The sequence below is a fragment of the Arvicola amphibius genome, chromosome 10 (genome assembly GCF_903992535.2).
Source record: "Arvicola amphibius chromosome 10, mArvAmp1.2, whole genome shotgun sequence".
Lineage (NCBI taxonomy): Eukaryota > Metazoa > Chordata > Mammalia > Rodentia > Cricetidae > Arvicola > Arvicola amphibius.
The window spans coordinates 92,746,224-92,766,508 of NC_052056.1; the positions used below are offsets into that span (position 1 = coordinate 92,746,224).

Genomic DNA, 20,285 nt, shown 5'->3' on the forward strand with positions numbered 1-20,285 from the left:
TGAGTGCACGTGATGCGCACGCGCGTGTACACACACACAAAAACCCAACACCCTCTTCTAGCCACTGCAGGCACACCCACCCACATACATAAGTAGACAAAAAGTCACAAAGTATTGTAAAGCACCACAAAGCTGGGCGGTGGTGGCACGCACCTTTAATCCCAGCACTTGGGAGGCAGAGGCAGGCAGATATCTGTGAGTTAGAGGCCAACCTGCTCTACAAGAGCTAGTTCCAGGACAGGCTCCAAAGCTAGAGAAACCCTGTCTCAAAAAAACAAACAAAAAACAAAACACCACTACCACAAAATCCTCAAAGTCACCAAGACTCAGACTCTGGAGAGACAATATGGCTCAACAGAATGAACCCAAAGGAAGAGCATTTTAGCATGCTGTTGTTCTGTGAATCCAGTCTAAGAACCCTGCAGAGGTTGAAGTGTGGCTCAGCTGTAGTGTTTTCATGTAGCATATAGGCCTTGCCTTCAATTCCCAAGACTAAACAACAAAGACAAACAAAACAGTCGGGCAGTGGTGGCGCACGCCTTTAATCCCAGCAGGGGCAGGTAGATCTCTGGGAGTTTGAGGCAAGCCTAGTCCAGGGTTCCAGGAAAGCCACGGCTGTTACACAGAAAGTCTTGAAAAACCAAAATAAATAAATGAATTAAAAAAAAAAAGCAGAGAAATCAATAACCACTTGTCTGAATTCACCTCAGGACCACCACTATGTATCAACAATGCTCAACACATATTTTATGTGTAAGGGTGTTCACCTGCACATGTATTCATGCCTGATGGTGGTCGGAAGGACACCAGACTTTGTGGGACTGGAGTTATAGATGGTTGTGAGCTACCACGTAGATGCTGGGACCTGAACATGAGAACTCTGGAAGAGCAGTCAGTACCCTTAACTCCTGAGCCATCTCTAGCCCTCAAAGGCCATTTTAAAACACAGGGTGTTATCACAGACCCAGCTCACGTAACTGATAGCACGCCCCAGGCTTTTATCTTCCCATCTCTGCATCTCCAGCACTGGGACCACGGGGTGCACTGCTGTTTTACATGGATGCTGGAGATGCTTATACAATAAACACTTGTCCTTTAAGCACTGAGATGACTGGCCTGTGCTACCAGGCTGCACCCCACTCTCTTCTTTTGAGGGTCTAAGGATCAGGCCTCAAGCAAGGCCATCCAACACTGGGAATTGAGAGGGATGGAGAGAGCACACTTAGTACCACAGTGCTTGCCTAATAAGACCAAAGACGACAGCATAACTCTTTGAATGGCTGAAAAGCTGCACTGAACCTGCCACCTAAATTACTTCTAATGCCCTCAAAAGCACACAAAATTCAACTTCACAAGTGGCCAGAAAGACACAGTAGATGTTACGTAAGGTTCTCTTTTATTTAAAAGATCATTCACAAAATACCATATCCATAGACTCACTTTCTGTCATAGAACTGAATGTGTTAAGTGTTTGGAATTCCATTCTTACAGTCAGCTGGGCGCCCAGCAGTGTGATGGACGTGCCTGTTCTGTCTTTTCCGCATTGGAGATGGATTAGATCATCTGAAAGCATCAGCTTTGATTACAACCACGCAATGCATGTCTGTCTTAAGTTAGGTATTGGTGTTACACAAATGGTTCTTATCTCAGAAGCAGAGAAGATGGCAGGCGAAGGAAGGAGTGAGAGTTCTGTAAATTGCCGAGACCTTGCGACAAAGACAATCATAAGCCAAGGGGTAGGCTGGCAGGAAACTGCTAGCTAATAAGCAAGCTGCGCACCTCTCAGCCCCTCTCCTTAAGGCTCTAGTGGCTGGCTGACCCCTAACTGCTCCAATCAGAACAGATGGGGACTCGGTGCCAATCATTTTCCATTTGTTCACCCACAGCTGTTCAAGCTAAAAGCAAAGCCTGATCCCCCTTGCTCCCACGTCAGTGTTCAACACTGTCTGTGGGAGCAGGGGTCTGCCCCACGGAGAAGGCAGCATACCTAGAGGTTTCTAGACCCAGGTACCGAGGGTCTTAACAGCTGTGTATCTATCAGATAAAGTGCCAGACTCTAGGCCTTGAGCTGTGGTGGGGAGCAGCCTCTGTGCTAAGCACCCCGAAGCAGACAGACACAAGGGAAAGAAAGAGCGCACAGACTCAGTGCAAGCACAGCTGCCCAGTGCAGCTCCAGCACCACCCCTGCTTCCCATGGCCTCAGCTGTAGGAAGCGGATTGAGCTGCAGTGGGCTGCACCCCCAAGGGGCCTCGATGGCCCAGGAAGAGCAGGGAATGAGCTTGCACTTGGTCTTAAGAGCGAGCAGGAGCAAAGTCACATGGCCACTGGCACTCAGGTCACCACCAGTGCAGAATGTCTGGATTCCCCTGTATCCTTCTGGCCTCACTGTTTGACAGGAGCCCGATGTGCCTGAACAGGCTGCTGGGGCAGGTGATAGGCCCCCAACACAGTGGCCTGTCAGGACTGGCAGGCATGTTTCCTCGTTTTAAAAGCAAGGTGCCTCCATTCTGCACGCTCATCCCAGCTGGATACCAACAAGTCATCACCAGCCACGTAGCCAGTGGCTCTAGTTCTTTCCCAGAAGCCACAGCAACACAGAACTCGACATGCAGGTTGGAAAGAAGCTCCAAGAAAAAGCAGAGGACAGCACGCCCAGAGTGTGGCTAGGGCGTGTAAAGGAAAGAAAGAAAGCAAAGAAGGATGAAGCAGCACCTCAGCCTACCTTCCACACACAACCACCACACCCACACCGTGTGGGAAGGAGCAGGGAGAGGGCAAGAGAGAGAGGGCAGAGAGAGAAAACAGAAAGAAAGCACAAAACAGGCACTAGATATAGCAAAGCCAAGAATGTACTAGAAACCACTTGTTAACAGCTGACATGCACTCACAAGCTCTGTGTTTCCGCTGTAAGGAGGACAGTGCCAGGTGGGAATGGGGCCTGCAGGGCGACCGGCCGCCACCAGGCTGGGCTGTGGTCTTGCTCCAGCTCCCCCATGCCCCATTCCCTCCCAATCTAAGCTCATTCTTGCTCCTTCTGAACCACTTCCTCTCTGGGCCTGGCTCCCCCGAAGATGGCTGAGTTGGGGTTGGCTACTTGGTTGAGGGGTGTTGCCACTGTCCGAGGTTTAAGCTGCAGCCGTGGTCTCTGTGCTCGTTCCTCTGGAGGACAGAAAACAAGGTAGCTTATATAGAATGGGCTCCATGCCATACACCCAGGCAGCTAACCAAACTACAGGAACTTCAATGACCCCAATCCTTTGTGACAGGGCCTCACGTAGCCCAGGCTGGCCTCACACTTTTTATACAGCTGAGAATGACACTGAGATCTGGATCCTTCATCCTCAACCCACCCCTCCCCAAGTGCCAGGACTATAGGCCATTAAAACAAACCTATCCAATTTTCAAAATGGACTCTTAAAAGTGTGATGATGGACATTCAAGGCCAGCCTACTATTCAGACTAAAATTAACGCAGGGTTAAGACAGATTTTACAGGGGGTAGACAGTAAGTCCTAACTAAGGATGTCTGCCATACCTTCTGTGGGTTCTCTGAAGTCCATGTTGGAGCCGCGCAGGGGAGGGCCATCTCGAAAGCGACTCCCCATTGGAGGGCCTGCTCGCCGGTCTCCAGGGCGACTGCCCCCTCTACCCCCTAAGAAGTCATCCCTGTAGCCTAAGGAAGAAGATACTGAGTTAGCAATTGTTTACACTATTACAAAGAGACAGACAATATTCTGGGAACCAACTCTCAAATTTAATGTTTAGTTTGTCTAGTATGAGTTTTCCAAAATAAGTGCATAAAAATGTGCACCTGCTGGGTAATCACACATCTGGGGATGGAACCCAGACCGTGTGTGTGCTAGGGAAGCATTCTGTTGTTAAGCCATGACCCTAATCACTTCAGTGATGCTAGGGAAGCAGCACCCCCATGACATGGGGTGTCAACTAGTAGTAGCCCTGGCTGGTTTCCGACTCAGACCCTTTGCCCCTGCTTTCCTAGTGCGGAGATAAAGGCCAGCACTACATACAGGAGCTAGTCAAGCACTCCGCCTCCAAGTCACACCCTACCCCTCACTGGGGAGCGCTAGGCAACCGCTCTATTCCAATGTCTCTGCTGCTGTGTGGAACACTCAGAGGGAACCTCACATTGCCACAACTCTGTACGTGCTGAGAGTCCACAGTATAAACTGCAGCTCATGTAAGAGATGCTGAATTCTCAGCTACAGACAGTGTTTCTCAGAGACAGGACTATTCCCAGGTTTGAGGCCAGCCAAGGTCACACTGGAAACCTCCGTATCAGAAACAAAAAGACCCCACCATCCAAAGAGCTCGCTGTTCTCATTCTCAGCACTTGAGTTCAGTTCCTTGCATTCACATCCGGTGGCCTGTTATGATAACTAACTACTTGTCAACTACAGCTCCTGGGAATCTGGAGCTAAAGACTGGTCTTCCATGAGTTCTCATGTGGTGTCATGGATTTGTAATCCCACCACTGGGGAGACAGAGACAGTGGATCCCTGGGGCTCACTGTTGGCCGGCCAGCCTTAACAGGTGAGCTCTGGCCAATGAGAGATGCTGTCTCAAAAATAAACCAAGAGGGGGCTGGAGAGATGGCTCAGAGGTTAAGAGCATTGCCTGCTCTTCCAAAGGTCCTGAGTTCAATTCCCAGCAACCACATGGTGGCTCACAACCATCTGTAATGGGGTCTGGTGCCCTCTTCTGGCCTGCAGACATACATGGAAGAAATGCTGTATACATAATAAATATTTAAAAAAAAAAAAAAAAAAAAAACAAGAGAGGACTTAGCAAGCGAAGGTGCTTGCTGCCCTGACTTCCTTCAGTGCCCGGTTCCCAGTGTAAGAAGACATGTCTTCTGAAAACTACCCTCTCTGACCTGCATATACATACACAGAGAAACAAAAATTAAAAATATCTTCTTTAAAGCCAGGGGAAGTGGTACATGCCTTAAATTCCAGTGCTTAAAAGGAAGATGGATCTGAATTTGAGGCCAGCCTGGGCTACAGTGTTCCAGGCAAGCAAAAGTTACATGGTGGGTTCTTGTCTAAACAATCCCCAGAATAGCACAAACAGAGCACAAGAGAGTATTCAGACAAACATGCCCGCCTCCTTTATTTGAATTCCCTTTGCAAAGTAGAATTTTCACTCCTTGCAACTTACTATTCTTCATGGTTTTCTGAGTCAGGGTCTTAACTATGACTCAAACTTGAGCCCTTCCTACCTCAGTCCCCTGGGCACTGGTTTTATAGATAGGCCACACAACTTACATTTGTGGGAACCAAACACACAAATGGTACACATATACAAACACTAATACACATAAATCTTAAACAAAACCCCAACCACAATGGGAAGGTTAGGCAGGAGACAAGCCTACCCATGGACTTCTACCATGGAAACCCTCAGTTCTCTTTACAAAGTCAAGGTTAGCACACTGGCTGTCAGTTCTGGTGATAGAGGCATGTGTGCATGTATGGTGCAGAGCTTAAATCTGGGGCCTCTCTCCACATGTTTAGCCACCTACACCCAGTTCCTGTGGGGTTTTCATCTACTTTCCTGCTGCATTCACGATGGAGTCAAAGTGAGGCAGGAAGGTTCTGGTCACTAGTAAGTCGCTCATTTTATGGCTCAGTCACCCTGCTTTTCTCTAGGACCTAAGGCTCTAACATTGTAGACTAGGGGCCACCACCCCAGGACCTGCTTTCCTTGTATGGGCTGGCTCTGACACATGCTGCACACTTCAGTCAGACACCAGCTTATACATAAAATTACAGACTTACTGCATGCTACTGTACTTTTATGAATAAGCTCATTTCTGACTGGCTACAAGACTTTGCATTTGCCTGCCTGCACCCCACACCTACTGACAGAGACATCCTCTCATCAACCTGGATTGGCTGAGGAGGATGCTGAAGCAGAGCCTATCCAGAGCTCCATGTTCTTTAAGAAAAATATTGGCCATCAGGATCTATAGCACTGAGGTTTCCCGGACACCCCTGGAACCTTTATGCTATGTCATTTCTAGAAACGCTGCTAGTTCTTTTTGTACCACATATGAAACCACAGGAGCTGTCCTGACTCTAGCCCAAGCAGCATGCTCAGGGGAGTCTATCTACCCAGTTCTGAGAGGTTTAGTGCATGCCTAGAGACCTTTGGGAGTCTCACTGGAGAAAGAGTTAAATCTGTCTAGGCTGAACACTTCCAAGAAACAAAGGACAACAAGGGACCGGGGGAAGAGTGGAATGTTTAAATACTGATACCAGAGTTGAAGTCATCCCGGGAATCCCATCCACCTCTAGATTCTCGAGAGCCACCCATTCCTGAGGACATACACACAAAAAGATAAAGTTGAGGTCTGTGTTGGTTAGCTGGTTGCCATGACACAATCATTTAAAATGGGGAACCTTAATTGAGAAACTGTCTATATCAGATTGACATGGGTGGACTCAGCCCATTTGGGGCAATGCCACCTGTGGGTAGGTGAGTCTGGATTGTATACGTAAGGAAGCAAGCTGAGCAAGCCAGTAAGCAGCATTCCTTACATGGTTTCTGCTTCAGCTCCTGCCTTGGCTTCCCTAGACCGATGGACTGTAGCCAAATAAACGCTTTCTTCCCCAAGTTGCCCTCGTCACAGTGATTTTGCAGAGAAACCTGACTAAGATAAGGCAATGTTGCTGCATGTGTTGGGTCGTTTTATGCCAACTTGACACAAACTAGAGTCATGAGAAGAGGGAACCTCAATTAAGAAAACGCCTCTATAAGTCTGGGCTATACAGAAGCTTGTAGGCATTTTCTTAATTAGTGATTAATGTAGGCGGTGCCACGCCTGGGCTGGAGGTCCTGAGTGCTAGAAGAAAGCAGGCTGAGCAAGCCATTGGTAGCAATACAGTAAGCAGCATCCCTCCATGGCCCCTGTCAACTTCCTTCAGCGATGAACAGAAGTTTAAGCCAAATAAACCCTTTTCTCCAAGCTGCTTTCCATGACATCGTTTCATCCCAGCAATAGAAACCCTAAGTCACTGCGGAAGTATTCTAAAACCTAAGCTCTCAGCAGTGCTCAGTAAACGAGGCACAGGTGGCAAGCAGTGCGTGCACACAGCAAGCTGTGTCCACTTTTAAAATAGTCAATCACCTCTGTCATCGGGTCCACCTTTCCTGAATCCAAAGCCACCTTTATCTTGTTTTCTGCCTTCTGCAATGTCCACACGGAGTGACCGGTCACCCAAGAGCTGAGGACAAGGGGAAAAATACTTTATGTATTAACACGAACACATACCTCAGGCTCCTGCCTGGGCAAGGGGAAGTTGAGGATACTTACTGCACCGTCGTATGTCAGAGCCTCCTTCAAGGAATCCACCTCATCAAATTCTACATAGCAAAACCCTGGAAGAGAACAGAAGCTACCTTATACACACATTCTGGACTCCAGGCCTGCTGGAGTCTCATCAACATCACTAGACACCACAGCCCATAGTGTTGTACCATTTGGGTGATCACAGAACATACTAGTATACCCACCTTTCAAGATGAGGTTTCATGTAGCCCAGAATGGCCTCAAACTTGCTATATATAACTAACTAAAAGATAGCTAGAATTTGATTCTCCTGTCTCGATCTCCCAAGTACTGGGATTATAGGCATATACAACCATGTCTGGTTTATGTAATGCTAGGCATAAAACCAGGGCTATACACATGCTAGGCAAGCACTCTACCAGCTAAGCCACATTCCAAGCCCTTAATTATATTCCATCAGGTAGAAAATGCTAACCCAATAGGCACTGAAACAGCCACAGTGTTTTTACAATGCTTCCCCTCCATTCATATATATAGTTGTTTTCAGGGATGTACAGGCACACAGCTAAAAAAATGTTTTTTGCTTTGTTTTAAAGTTGTCTTTAGTTTTATTGCCTCCTTTTCCTCTGAGACAGCTCCTGTGCCTGTAGAGACAGGATATGTACTACAAACTACAAGCATAAAACACTATTCTCTCAAGGGGACTGCGTTAAAGGGAGCAGTACAGTGATTTCTGCTGTGGACTAGGCTAACATGGGACACACACACCAGAGCAGTCCTCTGGCTCACTCAACTTATTTTCATTCACATATCCTACCTCTTAACCCTCCACACCCACCCACAATAAATTCCTCAAAACTTACCTTTAAATTTGTCCGTGTCTTTGTCTCTGACTAGCCGCACACTCCGTATGCTGAGATCCTTAAAGATAGCATCTATGTCACCCTGAACTGTGTTAAAAGGGAGATTTCCTACATAAGCTGTGTAGGGGGGCTCTGTGGGCAGCTCCTTCTGGCTTCGGGATCCATGGCCACCAGCACTGCCACGGGACCTAGGAAGAGAGATGCATAAGAGTTTAAGGCTCCTGACCCACAATCCTCCTCACATTCATTAAAAAAGGGACTGATTTTGATGACAGAAATAGCCATAGAAACACAGAATCTAAGCAAGCACTGTACTAGACGCCCCAAACATACCACATCTATGACAACTAGCTCCCTCGCTGGGCTGGATTCTGTATCTGCAATGTTTATATGGTAAAACCTAAGTCAATACCCTCCATACATAACTCAAGAGCCTGAAGGCAGGATGACCACAAATTCAAGACTAGCTTATGTTATGTAAGACCCTGCCCTTTGGGATTGGGGGAAGATGGGCTGAATGACTCAGTCTAGATCTCTGGGGCTTACTGGCCATCTAGTCTACCTGAGTTCTAGGTTCAGAAAGAACCAGTCTCAAAACTAAGCTGAAAAGTGACTAAAGAAGGCACTTGCTATTGACCCCCTGGACTAAATATGCAAACAAATAAACCAGAGAACAGGGCATGGTGGTACATGCCAGTAACTAGGAGGTTGAGGCAGGAGCAAAGCCACCCTGAGCCACAAAACAAAACAAAACAAAAAACCAGAACAGACCAGCCAGAAGAGATGTGAGCAATTTCTTTTCCTAGGAGGGACTACTCCATAGCCCTGGCTGTCCAGGAACACATTATGTAGACCAGGCCTCAAACTTAGATATCCTTCCATCTCTGCCTCCCCAGGATGGGACTAAAGCCATATACATGCCCATCTGGGTTTTGTTCTTATTTCTTTTTAGTTTGATTTTTTGAGACAGGGCTTCTCTGTTTAACAGCTCTGGATGTCCTTGGAACTTACTTGCTTTGTAGACCAGGCTGGCCTTGAACTCAAGATCTGCCTGCCTCTGCTTCCCAAGTGTTGGCATTAAAGACATGTGCCATCATGTATCTTTAATAAAGCCTAGTTTGCTTTTATTTTAGATGTATTTATGTGTAGGAATGTTCAGCCTGCATGTATATATACATACTACGTGCATGGTGCCCACAGAAGTCAGAAAGGCACTGGGGTCCCTGGAGTTACAGATGGTTTTGAGCCATTCATTATGTGGGCACTGGGATTCAAACCCAGACCCCCTCTCTCCAAGCATTCTAAAAGCTCAGAGGCAGCTATCCAGACGCTGAGGTTAACACATTGGTGCTACAATCATTTTTCTCTACTGCTGACTAGTGACCACAGAATGCCCTAACAAATGTCAGGCATGGTGGCCCAAGCCTTTAATTTAATCCCCGTACTACTGTATGGGAGACAGAAGAAAAGAATCTCTGGGTTCCAGGGCAGCCAGAGCTACAGAGAAACCCACCTTAAAACCAAATCCTAAGGGAGTTAGGGGGGTGGGGGAGGGAGAGGAAGAAAAAAAAAAAAAAAAAGAGGGATGGCGGCTGGAGGGAGGGAGGCCCCAGGAGAGATGGCTCAGAGGTTGAGAATACCGGCTGTTCTTCCAGAGATCCTGAGTTCAATTCCCAGCAACCACATGTTGACTTTACAACTATCTGTAATGAGATATGATGTCCTCTTCTGGGAGACAGAACACTATACATAATAAATAAATCATAAAAAGCTGTGGGTGCATGTCTGTAATCCTAGTCCTTGAGACAGAGGGCCATGTCACATTCACAGCCAGTAGTCTATCTCAAGATCCCACCTCAAACAACACAAACACCCCACTGGTGTGTCACTCCCCAACGGAAGCCCTGTAGCCACTTCTCCCACCTCCCCAGCTTATGTAGCGTGTAATAGCCCAACTGATTCAACCCTTTGACACTACTCTCATGCTTCTACCTCCCAAAGTATCTTCTGAATATTCTCAGTAAGCTACTTTAGAACTGGGCTGTGGACACGTAAGCTATCACCTGAGCATCTGAAAACTGCACATTTACTAGCCAGCCCTTTAATCAAGGCTCAGGAGATGAGCAGCATTAACATAGTCAAGTGGAGCACTGCTGGCACTGCTGTAGCCAATGGCTGGACACCACACTGCATTTGACTCACCCTTGGTATCCCGACTGACCTTCTAAGGACCTGACAGGAGATTCACCTAGCTGTGATGCTGTGTGGGTGGCACACACAGTAAGGATATGCTAGACACAGGGATGTGACTCACCCCCACTAGGGCAGAACAGCGCAAGCTCTCATCACACCACTCCCAAGCACTGTTTATTTCTGGAAGCGAGCTCATGAGTGTATGGGTATTTATGAATAAGGGTTAGTAATAGTGAACACTTGTGTAGGAGCAAGGCCAGGTCCAGGAGTAAGGTAGCCAGGGTGGTGATCTCTGCCTGGCATGGTGGCCCACACCTTTAACACCAGGTGGATCTGAGTTCAAGAACTGCCTGTTCTACAGAGTTCTAGGATAGACAGGCTACACAGAGAAACTATCTCAAAAAGCAAAATCAGTGGGATTCACTTCAAAGCCGTTAAGTAAAGGGCAACTCACTCGTTGGGGAAGGCAGAAAGAAAGCTGGTAGCTTTTAGGCAAGTAGCACTATGAAGAGTAAAACATCTAGTTTCCAAAACATCATGTACCAAAGAATTGGCTTGAGACAGGATTTAAAAGTCCAGACAAGCAAGCCAGCACCTTGTGCAGGGGTTAGCATGTGTAAATCATTCTACAAACAAGTCCTTAGTATGAGCCTGGGCTACATGTTCAGAGCCTGTCTAGGAAAGCAGATTTATTGTTGACGTTGGTAGCTTGGAGTAGGACCTCCAATCACTTCTCTGTACCTCAGTTGTTTTTGTTTTCCCCTATGAAGTACAAACCGCACAACCTTCCCAGCGCTGGGATGAAGACACACAGCATGCTTCTGTTTTGCCTGTTACTTCATAAATGCTTAAAATTTGTTTCATAAACGAATTTTATTGACCATAAACTACTTAATAAATACCAAGTGCCATATAAAATTTAATAACAATCATAGAGCACTCAAGGTTAGGCCGCCACACCTGAGGTTATGATCTGAGCCTGGCACTTGGTGATGGTAGAGGAACGGAAACTGGTAATCAGGTAGTCAAAGAGCAGATTCTAGCCCTGTACCCCAAAACCCAAGCCAGATCTGACAGTCACAAACTCCCAGGCTCTTATCACATGGCGCCACCAAGCCACAGCTGTTTAACAATCATTAGGAATAGACTAGATCTATGACACAAAGGGTATGTTTCAAAGGAGCAATAATAATTCAAGAAATTCATCTTTCATCTGCCAATTCAAGAAATACACTTTCATCTGCCCAGTGTAACCCAAATCCTTTAGGCTGCCATTTTTCTTCACTCCAGTCAACCAAATAGTGAATGCCTGAAAAGCAGAGCAAGGAAGCTCAAGGCCCAGCCCTGCCCTCTAGGCAGGATTCTGGAAAAGGACAATAGTGTACTTGGTGATGAATCCTGGGGCAGGACAGCTGGGAGTATCTTCTACTGCACCAGGAACTCACTTTTGCAGACGGCAGACTGGGGAAGCAAACTAAAATGGCTGGTAAAGACAGAGGTGACTACAGAGAAAAATCAGGTCCAGCACTAAGTAAAAGGTCTACTTAGCAAGCCTGAAGCCATGGGTACCACCCTGAGCACAACATACATCCAAAGAAACCAATAAAGGAATAGATATTATTAGAGGCTGAATCCGGTTAAGTAAATGAAGCAGAAAATTAAATTGGTCTGACTGGCCTGGTGGCACACTTCCCAGCTACACACATAAGAGATGTGAATTTCAAATTAGAGGCCAGCCTGGCAACTTAACAAGACTATCTCAAACAAACAAAAGCCTCTAAAGTTAAAAAAAAAAAAAAAAAAAAAAGGAGGTAGGGGTGGGCTAAGAATATAGTTCAGCAGTAGAGTGTCTGTCTAGTATGGTCAAATCCCAAGGCTCTATCCACACCAATGCATAAAAATTAAACATGATGGTGCAAGCCTGTAACCCCAGAGTTAAAAGCAGGAGGTAGAGCGTCGGAGTTCAAGGTCATTCTTGGTTATGTACCAAATTCTATGCAAGGCTGGGTATATATGGAGACTCAGCCTCAGAAGTAAATAAATATGCCAGGTATGGTAGCACACCCATTTGATCCAGCACTCAGGAGGCAGAAATGAATTGACACTGGTCTATCTCAATAGAGTTCTTTGTCCAAATCTTTCTTCTTTCGTCTTGCTGTTTCATATATTCCCCCCCCCCACAAGACTGCATGTGTTAAGCCAGGCAGCGATAGTACACGCCTTTAATCCTAGCACTCAGGTGGCAAGCACAGGCAGATCTGAGTTTGAGGCCAGCCAAGACTCCATGGGAAGACCCTGTCACAAAACAAACATACAACTCCTCAAAGACAAGCCTCCCATCATCACTATTACTGCATAGGTTCTGATGATCCACAACATTCCAGATTTATCAGCTTATAGTCTACACTCAGCTTGCAGTTGGGCTTTGCACAAACCTAGACAGTGTCCAAACCAGATAATGCCACTTCACCTCGCAACTATGGGGAAAGAACGAAAGAAAAAGATACATACATACATATGTCTGTCTGTCTCTCTATCGAAAGAAAGGAAGGAAGGAAGAAAGAAAGGAAGGAAGGAAAGGAAAGAAAAGAAAGAGGCGAGGCAGGTCTGTGATACACCCCTGCAATCAGAGCACTTGGGAGGCTGGGGCAGAAGATCAGAAGTTCAAGATGTCAAGTTCATGCCTAGACTACATACTAGTCTGAAACAAATCTTTTTTTTTTTGAGACAAACCATTTTAAAATTGTGTGGGGAGGAGAAAGAAGACCTGTTCCTATCAACAAGAGCTTGACCACCTCCCTCTGTTTGAAGGGTTGGAAACCCTACTACTAATGTCTGCAGTTTCTGATTCTATATGCACTTTGGGATACTTATAAGGAAGGTGCCAATATCTCCAACTATGAAATGTTGCTGAGTTTCTAAATCCAAAATGCACCTGGCATGGTGGCCCAAGCCTTTATAATCCCAGCATTAGGGAGACAAAGGCAGAATCGCTGTGAATTCGAGGCCTATCTGTTCTACATAGTGCATTTCAGGGCAGCCAGGACCACCCAGAGAGATCCTATCTGAAAAAGCAAAAATGTATGCTCCACCAGTGCGTATGGGTTGCCTAAGATAGTTTCGTGTATCCTAGGCTGCCTTCAAGTTATTAGTTATGCAGACGACCTTAAACTTCTGATACTTCTGCCTCTCTCCAATGCTGGGGTTACAGACATATCCACCAGGTGATTTACCTGGTGCTGGGATGGAACCTAGAGCACACACATGCTGGTGCACACTCCTAAATGAGCTGTATCTCCAGCACCCACACATAAATTCCTTATCAGTTATTTCCAAGTACTCAATTATGCTACTAATTATTAAAGAAAATTCAAGGCTGGAGATGGAGTGGATGGTTAAGAGAATTTGGTACACTTACAGAGAACCCAGGCTCCATTTCCAGTACCCACATCTATCCCAACTGAAGTTCTAGGGAATTGGATACCTTCTTCTGACCTCTGACAACAGGTAGACAAAACATTCCTAACACACACACACACACCCACCCCTATCTCAATCTAGTAGGGATAGCAGCCTTTAATCCCAGCACTTGGAAGACGGAGACAGTCTCTGAACTGAGGCCATTCTTATCTGGTCTACATTCTCAAGCTAGGCAGGACTACAGAGTGAGACCTCTTCTCTACAAAGCAATAAATACAAAAAAATTTATTTTAAGGGTATTGGTATTTTGCCTGTGTGTATGTCAGATGTTGGAGTTCTTAGTTGTCATCTGGGTGCTGGGAATTGAACCTGGGACCTCTGGAAGAGCAGTCAGTGCTCTTAACTGCTGAGCCATCTCTCCAGTCCCATCTAAAAATATTTTTAAAAAGAAAATGCATTGTGCCTTTAAAATTGATTTTTAAAACACACTTTTAGAGAAATACTACTTAGAAATTTTCCTTTTTTTCCCCCAACAGGGTTTCTCTATGCAGGCTGTCCTATAGACCAGGTTGGCTTTAAACTTAAGAAATTCACCTGTCTCTGCCTCCAAGTACTAGGATTAAAGGCATATACCACCATGCCCAGCAAGACCAATAAGATATTTGAAAAACAAGGGAAGCTCATGCCTGTAATCCCAGCACTTGGGGGCTAAGGTAGTTGAGTCTGAGGCCAGCTTGGACTACACAATAAGTTTCATGCCGTCTAACCTTGTCTCAAAAAGAAACCCAAAAATATAATAAAGAAATGGGCAGGCTCCAAGTTTAAGCACTAAAACAGGGAAATGCGGGGGAAAAAAAATAAAAGAAGACGTTAAGGTTTCTTTTCCTGTATTTTTTTTGAGGGAAGGTCTTGTTACATAGCTCCTATATATTCTATACATATGTACCATGTTTGTCCCTTCATTGATCCCCTTCTACTTACATGTCATGTATGCATTCAGACACATACTTCTAGACTCTGCATGAGACAGATTGTCTTGTCTTTTTCATGTTCCTATTAGGCCTCCCCTGCTTCCTTCAACTTGGTTCAGCTGCCCCTCTCCTCTCCCTTCAATGTGGCTTCAATTCAAAGGTTTAGAGGCTACCAGGGAAGACAAGAATGTGAAAATTCTAATCTTCAGGTGACATACTGGGGTGGTAGTGGTAATTAAACAGATGAATAAAGAAAACAGTTGTGGCTGAGTGCTAATCATTCAATAAACACTATCGTCTATGTTTTGGGCAGTGGGACAGCCTTGCAGCCAAAGTTTCTGGACTCTGTAACATACTAGCCAGTGAGGTAAAAAATAAAGCAATCACAGCATCAGTGGAAAAAGCAATTTCCACACACGGCTCAGTATTTTTCTCTTCAAGACAAGGTTTTTCTGTGTAGTTCTGGCATGTGCTTAGTAGACCAGGATGCCCTTGAACTCAGAGATCCACCTGCCTCTTGCTCCCTGCTTCCACTTCTCAGTTTTAAACACACAAGGGACGTCACACAGATAAAAAAGCACTAACTCTGAAGTTATGTGAAGTTTACTACAAAAAGCACTGGCTGTTTAAGCACTTCAGCTGAGGCTGAAAGATTGATGTGAGGGCAGGCCAGCCTGGGCTATACATTGAAATTTTATCCCAAAAAGTCAGAGGGGATGTTAAGAGAAAGAACAGAGCCCTACAAGGCTCTAAGGTCAGAATTCTAAGTTCCTTAACTGGAATCTGACAGCGATCTTTGTTGTTTTTTGTACAGGGCCTATTGTAGACTAAGCAGACCTTGAAAACCTCTTGGCTCAGCCAAGAGGGGAGTGGGTAAGACTACTGGAGTAGGGCTGGAGAGATGATTCGGTGGTTATTAGCACTGACTACTCTTCCAGAGGACCCGGGTTCAATTTCCAGCACCCACACGACAGCTCATAAGTGTGTGTGAATCCAGTCCCTGGGTGATCTAACACCTTCACACCATTGCACACAAAATAAAGATTTAAAACAAACAAAAAACAAAAACACAAAGACTACTGTGAGTGCCACCATGCTTTTTTTTTTTTTGGTCTGTTTTGGAGCCAGAATATAACTATGCAGTTTCACATGTTCTAGCAGGCACACTCCAACAATCTCAGCCCCCATTGTCTGAAATCCCCACCTAATTCTCATGCTTGCCAGCTTTTAATTAAGTACACAGAAGCTTTTGTAATTGTCATTAAAAATGTAAAATCTGTATTTTATGGTTAATTACCAACAAAACAACTGGAATCACTGGGCTGGAGCTGGCTCAAAGGGTTATGATTACTTGCTGCTCTTCCAGAGGACCTGGATTTGGTTCCAAGCACCCACATTTGTCTGCATCAGATCCCCTCCTTCCAGCCTCTGTACACATGATACATGACATACATGACACCCTGGCAAACTACCCATACATGCAAAATGAAAAAAGCAGAAACACCTAGACCTTCAGAAATACAATTTAGGAGCAAGTTTCTGGCTAGTCAACATGATCTCCAGGTTAGCCAGGGATACATAGGTAATCTTTGCCTTAAAACCAAACCAAACAGCTGGGTGTACTGGTGCCCACCTTTATCTTAGCACCAAGGAGGCAGAAGCTGTTATGTGAGTTCTAGGATAGTCAAGCTAGAAATGCTGTCTCAGAAATACCAAATCAAACCAAACAGAAAAAAATACTGAAATGCAAAGCAAAATCCATTCAAGACTAAGTAGAATCAACTCTTGAGGATCTGACGTTGTGGTTTGATTTGCTGGAGAACAATGCAGTCCCTAGCCCTTAGTCCATGCTGAGACTGGATCTATGCATGCTCAAGCTTGAGGGGAAAGCCATGCTTTTAGTCTTCACTCCTTGACAACTGCAGGGTCATACAACATGTCTACGAAAGAGGCCTGTGTCCTTAGGAGGAGGTCCATGACTAGACTCCCAGAACTTGGTAAGGATAGACTGAGGCAAGAGGCAAGATTGCTAATAATTTGAAGCCAACTGGGCCACATAATGAGACCCTGCTTCAAGGCTCTAACAAAAGCTTTTGGAGAATGTGTAACTCTGAAAACCAGACTTGGGCCATAGTGTAATCATCACGTTCTAGACTAGGAAAAAATACGTCACACAAGCAAAATACAAGATGGGTTTTCCAATATATGCCGAAGTGTCTATAAGGTTAAAGTTCTGCACAACGTAAGAGATAACGGCTGATACAAACATTACTAAAATAGCAACGAAAAGATCAATCATTAAAGATATCTGGTTAATTCTACCATAACACTAAATTTCAGATTCAGATGGCTGAGAACTGGGTTGGGGGTTCAGCTCTGTGATAGAACACTCCCTTGCCTAGAAAGTTCCAGGCCTGGGGTTTAATATTCAGCTGAGTGGTCAGGTAAGAAAACAAAATTACAAAACAAAAACCACATCCCAAACAAGGCAGCCAATAGCTGAGAACAGACATGTTCTTCTACAAGACATAAACAGACTCACAATATTTTTTCACTTGGAATCCTCCTGCCTCAGGCTCCTGAGATACTGATGCTAGTGCAACCAGGCCTTATTTTAGCAGATTTTAAGAGGCAGAGGCAGGTGGATCTGTGAGTTTGAAGCCACAGCTTCAGAGAGACCCCGTCTCAAAAATAAAACCCCACAAAAAGACCCAAAAAAACCCAAAAAGACCTGCCAATCACGATTACATACAAAGACACCCCCCTCCACCTGGCACAACACTTAAGAGCATTAGCTGTTCTTCCAAAGCATCAGGGTTTGATTCTCAGCACCTACATGGTAGCTCCTAACTCATCCTCAGGGACGGCTCTTTGAACACTAAGAACACCAGGCAAGCAGACATATGCACACAAAACACTCATGTACAAGTAAGATTATTAATAAATAAGTAATCAGAAAGAAATTGAACAATGCACTTTCACACAAATAAGCACCAGCTGAAATGCCTGCGGTGGTGTTGCAGGTCTTTAATCCCAGTGCTTGAAGGGAGGCAGGCAGATCTGCATCTGAGGGCAGCCAGAGTTACATAGTGAGATCCTGTCTCAAAAAGAGAAAACAGAGCCGGGCGGTGGTGGCGCACGCCTTTAATCCCAGCACTCAGGAGGCAGAGGCAGGCGGATCTCTGTGAGTTCGAGACCAGCCTGGTCTACAAGAGCTAGTTCCAGGACAGGCTCTAAAGCTGCAGAGAAACCCTGTCTCGAAAAAACAAAAACAAAAAAAAACAAAACAAAAAAAAACAACAACAACAACAACAACAACAAAAGAGAAAACAGAATGAAGCCAGCTCGAAGATTTCAGGTCAGAGGGGTTTCTAAGTGAAGGGACTTTTGCATGAATCAGCTCTGAGAGAACATGGCAAATGGCCATCGTTTTCACCCACCTGTTAAAATTTCAAAGGAGTTGTACCTTAAGAGAATTTGTTTACGTTCTAATTTTTCACCAAGTTGGTAAATTTGTTTAAAGGCAGTTTTCTTTTCCCTTTGAGACTGGATTCACTATGTAGTCCAGGCTGGTCTCAAACTTGGGTTTCTCCTGACTTAACCTCTATAGTCTAGGGTTTGAGTAGGAAAAGAGCCCCTGAGCACTTTTAAACTAGTAAACAAACAAACTGAGCACTAGTAAACAAACAAACAAAAACCAACTCAAATCTCTAAATTTAAACAGGACTGCTAAGTGAGGTGGCTTTAATCCCACCACGGGGAAGGCAGAGGTGGGCTGAGTTCCAGGACAGTGTGTCTACATAGCCAGAACCGCACACACACACACACCAGGATTTTAGTACAAATCTGTACCCAGAAAGCTACCCCCCAGGGCATTCATGTTAACATTTCATCCAACACCTACTTATATTTTTATTAGCAAATAAAACTCTTTGAAATACATATGGCTCCACCTTACCCCCAATTTCCTCCTTATGGTAGCGTGAATGCTAGCCAGTACACTCCTGCCCCTAAACAAGCCTGGAACTCAGTTCCAACCCTGGGTATTTAAAGGTGATCATTCTTCACCTAACAAAAGAGACTTTGGGGGAGCCACCTGGGAAACCTAACACCACAGTAGAACTACTGTGATATTGTCCCGGGAAAGTCACCTTTTCTGTAAAAAGCATAAAGGCCAAGTGTGTCCTTGGCAAATAAGCAGGATGCTTAAACAGACTGCCCTATAAAATTCCTGAAACCGGTAATGGTTATTTTATCTGTCAAAGCAAGTGGCTTAAGCTTGTGTATTTCTATTGTTTGGGAGGAGGCTGAGCCTAGGACCTCGGGCATGCTAGACAATCGCTCTACTACTGCCGAGCTACATACAACCCCAGCTGCTAATGTGTATTTAAAAGCCAACAAAATACCCGGTGCTGATTTTTGGAATTAAGCACCGGAGCTATTTTCATCGGTTAACGATGGGGTGGGGGGGCGGTGATTCTAATCGTCTGCATTTTGACTACAATCAGAACAAGGCGAAAGCGATTCTTCTCCAGGGCAGGGAGAAACAACCAATTTCCGCCAGCAGACACGTAAGAGCTGTCAATAAGGCATCCTAGACGCGAGGGAGGCAAAGAGAAACAGACACGCACACAATCCCCACCACGGTCTATTTGTTTTGGTTGCTGTCCGCGCTCCCTGCCTCCCTCGGTGGATCCGACTGTCCCAGGATCCAGACGCCAAGCGGGAAGGGAATCGGCCCTCCCGTGGCCCGCGACCCCATCCGGTCCGCGGGGACCCTGGAGAGGGGCAGGCCTCCGCCCGCTTCCGTGCTGCAGCCCAGTCTGCCGCCGCGCCAGAGCGCGATGGGGAGGAAGCTGGACGCCGGAGCCGGTTTCCCCGGGAAACCCTCCGGCGTCGCTGCGGTCTAACTTCGAGACCCAGGCGGCGCGAATCCGGAGGAGGGATATGCGCCGCGAGCAAGAGCCCGGCAGCCTAACCGTCGCCGGCCGCTCCCGGAGCGCGCCATTTCCAGGCTTCTCCTCGGGCCTGGTCAGGCCGCTTCACGCCGCCCGTCTCGAGTGAGCGCGGCAAGGCCGTCCCCTCCGCACCTCCACGCACTCGGCCCGGCCGACCCACCCGCCCGCCAAACCGCGCCCCCCGCCCGCCTCACCCTCTGCCGCCGCCGAAGCTGCTGTAGGCCCGATCGTCGTAGGTATCGAAGTCCGCCATTTGCCGTCTCCGCTCCTTGAGGAACCAGCGGGCCAGCGAGGAAGGACCCCGCAATATAACTCCTCCTCCCCCCTCCCGCCCCGCTACCGGGGCTGTCCGCCGCGCTGCCTGATCGCAAATCGCACGCACGCATGCGCGCGCCGCCGCGCCCGGCCTTGGGCCGACGGGGCCCGCTGCTGGCCCCGGCGCGCTCTGCGGCCCACGTGGTGCGGCGACCAGCCCCCCCCTCCCGGAGCGCCGCGCGCATGCTCTGCCCGCCGAGGCCCATTGTGTGCTAGCCTGCTGGGTTTCACGCGTGGTTGTCTCTCACCGTCC

At 46.5% G+C, this 20,285-nt stretch overlaps 1 protein-coding gene across 1 annotated transcript; it reads right to left on the minus strand.

Annotated features, from left to right (window-relative positions):
* Positions 1–1,379: 1,379 nt before the first annotated feature.
* On the minus strand, positions 1,380–20,033 carry Eif4h (eukaryotic translation initiation factor 4H). Its single transcript, XM_038346514.2, has 7 exons — positions 19,912–20,033; positions 8,176–8,363; positions 7,337–7,401; positions 7,151–7,247; positions 6,279–6,338; positions 3,536–3,673; positions 1,380–3,160 (listed from the first exon to the last, which is right to left on the minus strand). Exons 1-7 carry the CDS (start codon positions 19,968–19,970, stop codon positions 3,021–3,023), a joined length of 747 nt encoding a protein of 248 aa, XP_038202442.1. The 5' UTR covers positions 19,971–20,033; the 3' UTR covers positions 1,380–3,020.
* Positions 20,034–20,285: the final 252 nt, after the last annotated feature.